The 12,923-nt window shown below is 45.9% G+C and overlaps 1 protein-coding gene across 1 annotated transcript in view; it reads left to right on the top strand.

The window, feature by feature from the left end:
* Positions 1-971: 971 nt before the first annotated feature.
* The window catches only part of RNF207 (ring finger protein 207), a 24,746-nt gene continuing 12,794 nt past the window's right edge, over positions 972-12,923 (top strand). Inside the window, exons 1-9 of the mRNA XM_088671783.1 lie at positions 972-1,478; positions 4,228-4,418; positions 6,785-6,914; positions 7,720-7,864; positions 8,234-8,315; positions 10,234-10,309; positions 11,127-11,252; positions 11,489-11,535; positions 12,564-12,636. Coding sequence (XP_088527909.1) covers positions 4,228-4,418; positions 6,785-6,914; positions 7,720-7,864; positions 8,234-8,315; positions 10,234-10,309; positions 11,127-11,252; positions 11,489-11,535; positions 12,564-12,636 — 870 coding nt within the window. The 5' untranslated portion in view covers positions 972-1,478. The remainder of the gene's footprint in view (positions 1,479-4,227; positions 4,419-6,784; positions 6,915-7,719; positions 7,865-8,233; positions 8,316-10,233; positions 10,310-11,126; positions 11,253-11,488; positions 11,536-12,563; positions 12,637-12,923) is intronic.

Here is a 12,923-nt window from a genome sequence, read left to right as displayed (position 1 = left end):
ATGTATAAAGAGACTAACGAATTATTCCACTAATTCAAAGAAATAAGTAAATGAAATAAACTTTATTAGTCTCGTTATTAATTAAATAAAGTTTTCAAACAAGTAAAAAAGAATGTTCTGAATGTTAATGTAATAGAAAAAATAAAAAATGCTCCAAATAACATAAACAGAGCTGCCTCTCTGTTTCTTTATGAGAGCCGGTCATGCATATGCACTGATGTTCTCTGTAAAATAACAGATATATATCCTTCCCAAGGTATTCCTCCCACATTTAAACTGTTTACTGAAATAAATAAATAAATAAATAAATAAATAAATAAATAAATAAATAAATAAATAAATGGTTGTCTAGGCAGAACTCACTAGGAGAAAACAAGATCCAGTGACTTGAAATTGGGGGGGGGGATTTGCTTCTTGGAATTTACCTAACTTCCTGAAACAATCCACGAACTGAAACGCATCTTTCCTTGGAATTTAACACTTTTCCAAATTTTGCAATGTGCTTCTCCAGCTCCCCAAAATGTGTACAAAGATGCTTATATTAGGGGATCGTAGTAAGCATGCATTTAAAAACGCTTATATTGGTGGATTTTTTTGCAATAAAAAACGTGCGTATTCAGCAGCAATCGATACAAAAATTGTGTAGATGTCATGGACTGAAGACTGGAAAAAAGAAACATCTATTGTAAGCCTTTGTCAACATGGTGCCTTCCAGACGTTGCCGCTGATGGGAGCTGTAGTTCAGCATCTGGAGGGCACCTGCTTGGAGAAGGCTGATCTACCCATAACCAGTGACTGTGAATAGTGTCTACCTGTCTTACTCCTTTGAAATTGCCATTCAACTTGCTAATCCTTGTGGCCTCTGAAACACGGAGGGAGTTTGCTTTGTTTCCATCACATGGGCACTTGATCTGACCTTGAATGAACCTTGACAGCAGCGGCAAATGAGAGAGAAAAGATTTTGACGTGCTGGAGAAGGGAAGCAGACCGTCAGTCGATAGACATTTGCACTTGCCTCTCAGTTATCCTGCCTTCCCAGAGCAACAATCCCAAGGGAGCTGGGGGAGCAGACGGTTTTCTAGCACTTCCCAGGAAGTGGGATACAAGAGCCAATGAACTTTTTGCCTCTTCGGATCTGGACACGGCGTCTACTCCAAAGTAGCCATACTTACTGAGCTTCTGCAGAAGAATTTATGAAGTCTGTATTTGTTTTAACGCCATGGGTGCACACCTGAAATTTGCCTGCTGTCTTTTAGAAGGAGGACTTTTTTGCCATTGTCTCAGCAGAAATTCTTGTCCAGGAGGGCACGTTTTTTTCTGACGTTACTACAATTCTAAACAGGTGGTAATTTTTCTTATACACTGGCCAGCTGAAAGCTACAGCGATTTTGAACTGAAGCAAGTGGGGAGGTGGAGGCAGCAAATCGATCACTGCAGAAGTGGGCAAAGTGGAGAAGACCGAAGGGAATCCGGAAAAGGTAAGACGTTTCTGCCCTCCACCCAAAAGAACAGCATGGCAGAGGTGAGATAATTTATAATTGTAATTATGACACCCACTCAACTGATGCAGGCCTAAATTCATAGGGCCGTCGCCAATGTTAGTGCTCCTCAGACTAACTTGTGTCCATTAATTTTGGTGCATGGCTAAATTCCTGGATGGAATTCTCCAAACTTACAAAAATTCCAGGTAGGAAGGACTCATACAGGCTCAATGGCTGATAGGGTTTCCTTTAGATCTACAGTGGTACCTCGGTTTACAACCACAATTGGTTCCGGAAGTCTGTACTTAACCTGAAGCGTACTTAACCTGAAGCGAACTTTCCCATTGAAAGTAATGGAAAGTGGATTAATCCGTTCTAGACGGGTCCATGGAGTACTCAACCTGAAGCGTACTTAACCCGAAGTATGAGTGTAATTGGTTCTGGAAGTCTGTACTTAAACTGAAGCGTACTTAACCTGAAGCAAACTTTCCCATTGAAAGTAATGGAAAGTGAATTAATCCGTTCCAGATGGGTCCGCGGTGGTTGTAAACCGAGGCGGTTGTAAACCGAGGTATGACTGTATGTATTCCTCAGTGTGAAGTTGCTATTCTGCCACGCAGTTGGGGAACAACTGACCTAGTAGGAAAGGAAGCGCTCTGGTATTTTCAATTTGCTTAATAGCATGCATCCAGAACATGATGAATCACTATTCACAAAGCCCTCAAGACTTTCCCAAAAAACAGCTGCTTCAGAATGAAACGAAGGGATTAGCATCCACTCTTGAAATATTACCCTTTCGCTGTCCATTCGTCCTTCACTGGTCTTCGCAGCCCATTAATTGCAAAGCTTAAGACAAAGCAGATCATGGTCGTGTTTTCCTTACATGGGTGGTAGCGGGGGGGGGGGGGATGAACACGTATGTACTGTACTGTAATGTGTGAAAACTGCACACAAGTGTCAATACTGCCTCTCTTTATACACGGAAGCCACAGCACACCCTGGCTCCCCAAACATGTGTACTTGCAACTGGACAGAAACAAAAATGCCAAACATTGTTTGCACACTTTTGTTCTCTGTCCCTGTGGAGGAGAAAATCTTGAGATGCGTGAATATGACATCTTCAACCAGGCATGCTGGTATCAATTCCACTGTATTTCTGGGTTCTGCCAGCAGAGGTCACTGTAGAGCCAAGTTGCAACCTAAAGCTGAACTTTCCAAAGTACAGTGGAACCTCGGTTTATGAACACCTCGGTTTATGAATTTTCAGTTTATGAACGCCGCGGACCCATCTGGAACGGATTAATTCATTTTCCATTACTTTCAATGGGAAAGTTTGCTTCAGTTTATGAACGCTTCAGTTTATGAACAGACTTCCGGAACCAATTACACCCATGCTTCAGTTTATGAACATTTCAGTTTAAGTACTCCACGGCCCCGTCTGGAACGGATTAATCCACTTTCCATTACTTTCAATGGGAAAGTTCACTTCAATTTATGAACGCTTCAGTTTAAGTACTCCGCGGACTGTCTGGAACGGATTAATCCACTTTCCATTACTTTCAATGGGAAAGTTCACTTCAATTTATGAACGCTTCAGTTTATGAACAGACTTCCAGAACCAATTGTGTTCATAAACCAAGGTACCACTGTACTGTATACCAAAGCCCCAAACACCTTTCAGTATATTTTCTTCAGAAATTAAAATATGATTTCTGGTTCCTCAACCTTTTAAAGTTTTCGGTGATCAAAAATAGGAAAGCTGGAAGGACTTTGGATTCTGTTTGGTGCGGGATAGCAATGTGCGCAAATAGTGTTTTTTTTTTAATCACTCTTTGATTACTAGAGTGGAAATATGTCTCAATTGCTACCTCATTTCCTCTAGCCAGAAGCAAGCAATAGAAAGTCACTGATTTTAGCCTTTACACACACTTGTGATCCTTATATATTTGTGCGTAACTTGCTATAAATACACACAGTCCCTACTGGTCTTAGAGAATACAATATTTTAATAGTTCAGTGTCAATAGACAGTGGTGTGCTGCAAGAGAACACACAATGTGCTGTGAGAAAAAATGAAATCGTTAAAGGCACCTCTGAGCCCAAAGCACCCTAGCAGCACAGGATGCTACCTGCCGCATCTCTGCATGAGCCACTGCTCTGGGATTGCTTCTTTTGAACCTGGGTGAATACCCAAATCAATGATTCCGGCACAATCACTGAGGGTGGGCTCCTCTGAGGGCATGCAATTGTTAAACTCATGCACCCTAAAAGCAGAGGGGTTTATGAATGGGCATCCCATTCAGAAATAAAACTCACTTTGGCTATCGATTGCTCCAGCGGGTAAGACCTGGACCAATGGATTCAACTTACAAGAAAGGAGATCCCAAGTAAACATTAGGAAGGATTTTCTGCTGGTAATAGCTGTTTAACCGTGGGACAGACTACTTCAGAAGGCGGCGGACTCCCCTGCGCTGGAAATTTTAAAGCAGAGGTGTGTGGCCATCTGTCAAGGTTTCTTTAGCTGTGATTCCTGCATTGCAGGGGGTTAGACTGTATTCATTCAGATGTTCGGGAGATTCTTTAATAACCTTGGCAGGCCAATGGTTAATCCGCAAAAGGGATGTGTAGGCTTTGAGCTCACACAGACTTTTGCCTGTGCAATTCAAAAGGGCCGCTTCTTGTTCTGTGGCCAGTTACTCCTCTAGCCTCTCCAGTAACCTTCTCCTCTCTCGCCACTACCCTTCCAGATGTCTGGTGGGATTTTCTCCCCCTTGGAGAACCTCTGCGACCTGGACAATGCCAACTGCCACCCGCTGGTGTGCTTCCTCTGCCACGAGCAGTACGAACACCCCTGCCTCCTCGACTGCTACCACAACTTCTGCGCCAGCTGCCTGCGGGGCCGCGCCATCGAGAGCCGCCTGACGTGTCCTCTTTGTGGGTAAGGAAGGACCATCTTGCTCCCTTACGATCCAGAGCTGTTGGGGCGATGGCCTTTTAACCGATGGGTTATTGTACTTATGCACTAGCCTGGTGGCTGTTTGGAGCCCTTTGTGTGCTGCAAGAAATGCATTAAATAAGTAAAGGTTGGTGTGCTGTGAGCCCAAAGGTTCTATCCACAGGGGAGGCTGCCCACTGCATCTCTGCATGATTCCTTGCTCTGGCCTTGCCTCCTTCCAACCAGTTTCCATCCGGATACTACAGAAATCCATCCAAGCAGCAGGATATGGGCATCTTTGGGAGAGACATGCAAGATGGGCACAGACTGCAGGTTTTGTAAAGCCCCTGGGAAGACCTCTCTGGAGCACACACACACCCCATTTGTGTGTCTGCCTCCTCCTCACCCCTTTCATCAGCAGCTGCTCTCCTCCTCCTTGCTTGCCAAGGAGAGACCTAGTGAGCAAGCCAGCTGTTGCACCTCTGCTCTGTGTTGTCTGTATTTTAGAAACCTGCTGCTAATTCTCTTGTTTTATGCTGTTGTGAAAATCTGCTTTATTACACATTTCTTATTATTGCAATTGCATTTCTACAATTCCCTGGGTGTTTATGTTGCATAGGTATTATGTTATGTAGTGACATTGGTACTGTCATGCTGAATGCTCACTGGGACTGATAGGGCAGAATGCAAGGAGTCCAACAGTAGGTGGCGCAATAGCCAAAGACAGGAAGAAGTTGAGCCAGCTCATTGCACCTTTTGTCCCTATCCTCCTCTTTGTTGAGTTCTACAAGGGCAAAACCGCGACACATGCAAACTGCCATTATTATGCTAGAACTTTAGGGTTTTGTAACCCTGGGGCAACAAATCACCTTTTAAAAAAGCATCAAACTTCATTGTGGTTTGGAAAGCAACAGGAGATGCACTGAAAAGTGTGGGATGAACTGGGGGGTGGGGGAATGTACGAATACTCCACAAGCAAATGCATGCTGGACAAATGTTCCCCGTGTCATCTCCCGGCAAATAAATCAGAACGGGTGTTCAATAAATGCCATCTAACCTCCATGCCAACTCTGCACAAGCAAACCAGAACATGGGCTGAATAAACGTATCTTGTGGAGGGGCCCTAGTAAATCTCTCGCTAGTGTGAGCCAGGAATAGAGTTTGGGAATTAGCGGAAGAGGAATGAGGCATCGACTTCCTAAAAAGGGAAGCCGTGACCACGCCAATGCCTGGCCTTTGTCTCCAGTTGTAAGACACCCATATCAGATTTGACCGTAGCTGCCAAAGGAATCCGAGGCTTTGTGATTAACCCGCCAGGGACAGAAACTGGGAAATAGGAGGGGGTTATTAGAGTCCCCTTCAACATTAGGAAGAGCCCCGTTTCCCCACCTTTGGGATGAGCAGTGTCAGTTTGTCTGTTTCCCCCTCCCACTGGAAACCAGGGTGCAAATCTGCACCTCTCTCGCCTCTGAAACATGAAGCCTCCCACCACACAATGAGCTTCAGGTGCGAACAGCTGCTGAGCTGAATGTCTCCCCTTTTAGCTCCAGTGGAATGCAATTCGGCAGCAGGAAGGAGAGAGAGAGAGAGCGCCTTGGCCAAATCAGGCAAAGGCGAGCAACAGGTGGGGGAGAGAAATGCAACCCACCCATCATCTTTTTGTAAAACACTCCGAGGGGTTTTTAAACAATCAAGCCATATATACATGTTATGAAATAAATATAAATAAAATCTGCTACCTGAAATGTTTTTTTTAATTAGTTAAAGCTTATTCATTTACACACCTGGTTTTCCTGTCCATAAGGAAATTGATCTTGTACCTGTTTTCTGAGATGCAACTTTCATTGTGTTCCATGGGGATTATTTCCACCCACCTAGCTCCGAAGGTCTTATCCGAAGGTCCCTTCTTCTTGTGCATTTGTGACGAGTTACTCTCAGGATGCATTTGAAGCAGTCCTACATGATCAGTACCTGCACCGTCTTTGGGACAGTCACACTGCTTCATTTCCAACCGGTGCATAACCAATAATTTCCTGCTAAAGCCCTATAATGTTAAATACAACAAATATTCTGGGGTTTTGCTTATTTGGGTGGCAGTAATGCGGTAGCACTGGGAAGCATCGCAGAGCAGAATAAATCCACCACAAATGCAGCAATATTCTGTCATTAACTTTTTAGCTGTGATTCCTGCATTGCGGTGAGTTGGTATTCCTTGGAATCCCTTCCAACTATACAGTTCTGTGATTCTGTGGAAAGTGCCCAGTACAATAAAGCACCATATCTCAACATCCTTGCATGAGTCTTCCTATATTACTTTGACATCGTCTTTCCCAGGGCTTCCTCTTTCTCCCTGTGTCTTCCTTCTGCAGCCACCAGTCCATTGTCAAGGGGAACGGCCTCCCTCCAGAAGACCGACTCCTGAAGTTCCTGGTGGACAGCTCTGGGGATTGTGAGGAAGAAGTCCAGTGTGCAAATTGTGACATGCAGAGTACAAAGCAGGTAAGCAGAGGGCAGCAAAGAAGGCTTTTTGAAGTTCAAAACCAGTGTGTGGGATTCAGCCAGAACTAGGAGTGTTCAAATCTGCCAGTTTCATTTTCTTTCCATTTCTAGTTTTGTCCAGTCTAGTCCTTTGTTTATCAGTGTGCAATGAAAATTCATCAGCTTTTTAGTGTGCATTTCTTCTAATGCTACACCTGCCTGTAAGCAATTCTGCATACAGTACTATACACATTTTTTGCAAACCCAGTCTCCCAAATATAATGCATTTTTTTCCTGTTAACCTCACTTAATATATGCATTTTTAACATACTCCTCAACTGTCCTACTAAGCAGGACATCCCTGGAATTACAGAAGCCATCCTGGCTTCTGACTGGATCCTGGGATGCCCCATTTTGGCTTCCATGAGAGCGTGGCCCCAAAAGACACACACCCTGATTTTCCTCTGTGGCATCTTGGAGGGTATGTTTTAATGCGCACTTTCCCCTAGTCCAGGTATTTCTGTACTCACTTCTTGGCTGGAGAACTGCATTGCGAAATTCAGAGAAGTGGGAATTTCAAAGGAGATCTCTTGTTTTGGTCCAAAAGTTAGTTAGGCTCAAATGGAATTTCTCCAGCCCTTTCACGAAAAGCAGTCAAAAACTGTCCAACTGCTGTTTTAAAAATTGCTTCTGCGTTGCAATCTATGCTGTGGGGCTCATCCTGGGGCACCCACTGTTGCCGCTGAATAAAATGTTCTGCCAGTGTGTGGTGGGGGTCCAGGCATGCCAACCAGAGCTTTGCCCTCTAACCCCCCCCTCCCTCCAGGACTTGGACGCCATGTATTTTTGCAATACCTGCCACCAGCCTCTCTGCTCCAAGTGCCGCGAGGAGACCCACAAAGCCAGAATGTTCTCCCGCCATGAGATCGTCTCACTGACGAAGCGTATCAAAGACATCCACAAGAAATGTTGTAAGTATCTTTCCCATATGGGCGACAGTGCCTTCCTTAACTCTCTGGAAACCAAACCTTAGGAGAAACGATTGAGGGAGTTGGGTTTGCTTAGCCAAGAGAAGAGAAGACTAAGAGGACTGGAAGATGGAGCAAGCTTGTTTTCTGCTGCTTCTTCAGAGGGGAAGGACCTGAACAAATTGATTCAAATTACAGGGAAGGAGATTCTGAATAAACATTAAGAACTTTTCTATAGAGCTGTTTGATAGTAGAATGGGCTCCCTCAGAAGGTGGAGGACTCTTCTTCATTGGAGGTTTTTTTTCTTTTTTGTCTAATTTCTTTTCTTTTTTTTATTTCAAGCTTAAAAGTGACACCTGTGTCTCTTACAGCACTTCACGAGGAACTCTACATCATGTTCTCAACAGAGAAAAAGTCCATGCTCTGCATCAACTGCTTTCGGGACATGCCCGTGTGAGTTGCTGTTATTTCATATCTACATCACGAGCTATCAATGGGCATGGAAGAGAGGTCCCTGCTCTGAGGTGGAGCTTAGCATCTAGAGGGGTTCTCCAGATATTTTGAACTGCAATTCCCATCAGGCTAAGCCAGGCTGCCAAAGTTTGGTCTAAAGACCGATAGCAGGGAGAGAACAGAGAAAGGACAAAACAGTAAATGACAAAATATGCTTTAAGCAGATTTAAATTTCAGTGCATCTGGGGAGAAGTTGAAGACCTCATGGACCGGGGGTGGGGGGGGGGGTTGAAGAAGAGAAAAGAGGGAAACGGCACCACATCCAGGATCTAGGAGGGCATTCCAAGCATCAGAGGATGCAAAACAGTGCAATAGCTTGAGAGCATGGGAAATCCAGGAAATACCTTCTTAAGGCTGCCTCCAGACTTTTGTTGCTACTTTCTGGGGTGTATGGTTCATTCACATACTGTACTTGCAAATTCTGGCTGCTCAGGTACAGTTGATTAAGAGCACTTGCGGTTCGAGGACCCGCCCCCCGCAAGAAATAAAGACACAGTGACACGTGGTATTAAGGTTAATGGGTAGAATAAGGCCACAACTTTATTGGTTAAAGCAAGTGAGAGGTATTGGCTTAGGCATTGGACTCCCTAGCAAGCGTGACTCCACCCCGCTCGGCGGGGGGTCATATCAGGTTAACACCCCAAGGGAGGAGCCTGTTGATGCAAATACAACTGAAAGCTCCCCCTGGTGCCACCGGGGTCGTGCCATGGCCCTAGCCACCCGCAGGGCGTCGGACAGGATCCACGACCGCCGGATCCCTTAAGGGGATACCCCTATATGAGGAGGGTTGGATGATGGCCACAACCAGTCCTCGAACACACCAGACAACTCCATATTCCAATGCCTACCGCCAAATACCGAAGAAGAAGTTGTGACGAATTGCTACGAGGTAGGCGAAAAAACCAAGAGGCCGGTGCCAATTAGCCAATTGGAGAAAAAACTCCTACCCGGACCCTTTGCAGGGGCAAAGAGGGGCGATCTGGAGCCTGCCGCGCTAATTTAAAGACCTGTTAGCTCCGCCCCCTCAGCTAGCCCTATTGGCCAGCCCTGAGCGCGGCAGGTAAAGGTGGAGCAGGGGGCGGATCCCGCCCCCTGCCTGCTGCGTAGAGCAGGTCCCGTCCGCAAATCCCCCCCTCTCTGAAGAGGAGGGGTCTTGTGTAACCAACCCACTTCCCCAAGAGACTGTGATTTTTTTTCGGTAAGCGATAGGAAAATGGGAAGGGTGGGATAAGAACTTCCTTTGACACAAGATCATGGAACCTCCCTGCAAACATACTGTATCAGGATGAATGCACAATTAACAGGTCATCTGCAACCATGCTTAATGTTGTTGGGTTGGGCAAAGTAAAAAAAAAGGGGGGGAGTATTTCAGAAAAAACAAACTCAGATAATGGAATTGATAAATGAATATTATGAATTTTTTTATTAAAAAAATCCAAAGATGGAAGCTTAAGAGTTGCCCACTGAACCCTGATGGGTTTGACACACGCATCTGCAAAGGATGCATTGCTACATGTATATAACGTGCATAATGAGCCAGTGGAACTCCTTGCCACAGGATACCCTTTTTTTCAAAGAAAGAAAGCGGTCATGTTGTGGATGACAAAGACTTAATATTCCTTAATATCGGAAGCTTCCTTATATAGCAAGTCAGAATTTTGGTCCATTTAGCTCAGTGTTGTCGACTGGTTGACTGGTAGCAGCTGTCCAAGAATACAGACTGGGGACATATCCAGACCTGCCTGGAGCTGGGGATTGAACCCGGGGCCTTCTGCATGCAAAATAAGATACTGTACTCCACCGCTGACTAATAGCGCTTCCACTCTGATACCTCCTCCTCTGGTCTTTCCTCCTCCAGGGAGAGTCGAGCGCACTGCATTGATATTGAGACTGCATATATGCAGGGCTGTGAGAAGCTAGACCAGGCTGTGATGGTGGGTATAAAAATTCAGGAGGTTTCACTGGGGGGGGCAGGGCTGTGGCCGGGAGACACTTTATCTTGACACAACCTAGGCAGAAACATCTGGTCACAGCTATTCCTAGATCATGTTGGAGCAGGCCCAACCTCCCTGATTTTTGAGCCAATTGGCGATGACAACCTTCACCTGATGATTTAGATTACAACTCCCATCAACCCCACTGTGCTGGCTGGGACTGATGGGAATCGTGGTCCATCGCTTCTGGAAGGCACTACATTGGGCTGTGGCTTTGGGAACGGATACAGTTGTGTGAATGGTTTTCCTGGCCAGGACACTTAAGGCATCTGTTTTGTGAATGGGCTCCAGGATGAGATTTGGGTGAAGGAGCTCTGAATAACAGAATGTACATCTAGGAACCTTTGATATAAATTGTTTGGGGGGGGAAGGGGGGTAGAATCAGCCTTTGCCAAACTGATGCCCCCAGATGTTTTGGACTACAACTCCCACCCTCTGTGCTAGCTTGGGTCAACGGCGGCTGGTACGACCCAAACCGATGGATTCAAATGACAAGACATTCTGACAGGAAGAGCCATTTGACCATCAGAAGGTGGTGGACTCTCCTTCACTAGAGATATTTAAGCAGAGGTTGAGCGGCTATTGTCAGGGATTCTTGAGCTGTGATTCCTGCATTGTAGGGGGTTGGACTAGATGATCCTTGAAGTCTTTTCCAATGCTGAAATTCTATGATTCTTACCCTTTCCATGGGGTCTGCTCTCTCCTGTTTATAACGCCTGTGGTTTTCAACACTCGCCTTTTCTGTCCTGCGACTCAGGCTGTGAAAGAGCTCCAGACATCCACCAGGGAGGCAATAGTGCTCCTCAAAGCCATGATCGAGGAGGTCCGCAACAGTGCGGACGAGGAGGAGACCTCTATCAACTCGCTCTTCAGCAGCATGCAGGTGAATTGCGGCAGGGAAGGGTCGCTTGCAGCCTTGGTGCTTGAGTCTGCCTGCAGGGGGCGCTCTCTGAGGCAACAACCTATCCCCTGGAAGCCCAATTGTGGTGGAGTGGAGGGAGGCTGCCTAGGAGGAACAGTCCATCTCTCTCTCTCTCTCTCTCTCTCTCTCTCTCTCTCTCTCTCTCTCTCTCTCTCTCTCTCTCTCTCTCTCTCTCTCTCTCTCTCTCTCTTCCGCAGGAGAAATTGGCAGAGCGGAAGAAGATGCTTCTGAAAGTCGTTCAGAGGTAAAAGTGTCCCCATGCTCCTTGCTACACGTCCTGTCTGATTTTTTCCCCGTTGGCAGAAAAGAAGCAGGCGTGTCTCGCGGCTTATCCAAACAAAACTTTAGTGTAACGACAACCCACGAAGACCTTGCTCATGTGTTGTGAAGGATTTCTTCAGGACAGATAAAAAGAAAGGACTTCTTCATGCAGCACGTAGCTAAACTTTGGAACTCCCTCCCACAGGAGGTTCACCTATATGAGAACAGGATGCTAGACTTGACTGTGGTCTAAACCACAGAACCTGTGGCTTGCTGATCAGAAGGTCGGCGGTTCAAATCCCCACGACGGGGTGAGCTCCTGTTGTTTGGTCTCATGCCCACCTAGCAGTTCGAAAGCACATCAAAGTGCAAGTAGATAAATAGGTACCACTACAGTGGGAAGGTAAACGGCGTTTCCGTGCGCTGCTCTGGTTCGCCAGAACCGGCTTAGTCATGCTGGCCACATGACCCGGAAGCTGTCTGCGGACAAACGCCGGCTCCCTCGGCCTAGAGAGCGAGATGAGCACCGCAACCCCAGAGTTGTCCACGACTGGTACCTTTACCTTTTGTCACAGCAGAACCTCCATGCCCAGGGACAGTCTACCTCTGAATACCAGATAATAAGGAGCAACAACTGGAGTTCTCTGGTCCTGCTTGCAGGCTTCCAATAATTGGCCACTGCGAGAAGAGGATGCTGGATTAGATGGGCCATTGGCCTGATCCAGCAAGCTTACCTTACGTTCTTCTGAAGAGATTTCCTGGAAAGTGCTGCCACCCCCCTAGTCTCTAACCTTGTTTTTATGGGCAAGTATTAAGAGGAATTGAAGTTTCTCTGCCTGCCTCAGGTGCATTTTAAATATCATCGGCTAGCACATTTCAGGTTCATTCCGACCTCTCTAACTGTGGAGCACTCTCATTTTGTGCATAAGCAGCCTTATAATAGGATTATTATTATTATTATTATTATTATTATTATTATTATTATTATTATTATTATTTTGTCATTTCCAGCCAGTATGAAGAAAAGGAAAAAGCCTTCAAGGAACAGCTGGCACACCTGGCATCTTTGCTGCCCACCCTACAGGTAAATCACCTGAGTCGGGAGGGTGGCCATTCCTCCCCCCCCCTCAAAAAATAAGGAAGGCTCTCTGCACCTTAACAGTAATGTGGCAGGCAAGAATACAACAGGCACAGTCACCATATCTCAGCCCTGCTTACCTCACAGGGTGCTTGTGAGGATAAAACGGTGGGGGCTTCCTTGAGCTCGAGGTGGGGAGGGTGCAAACAAAGAAAAATACACCCAATCTGAATGGCAGAGGAGAAGACGAGAATCCCACTTTCTATATTTGCATTGCATTGTTTAAATTTAGA

Source organism: Zootoca vivipara, chromosome 6, assembly GCF_965207765.1.
Source record: "Zootoca vivipara chromosome 6, rZooViv2.hap1.1, whole genome shotgun sequence".
Classification (NCBI taxonomy): domain Eukaryota; kingdom Metazoa; phylum Chordata; class Lepidosauria; order Squamata; family Lacertidae; genus Zootoca; species Zootoca vivipara.
The sequence above is the reverse complement of the archived record's forward strand: the minus strand, read 5'-3'. Positions and strand labels throughout refer to the sequence as shown.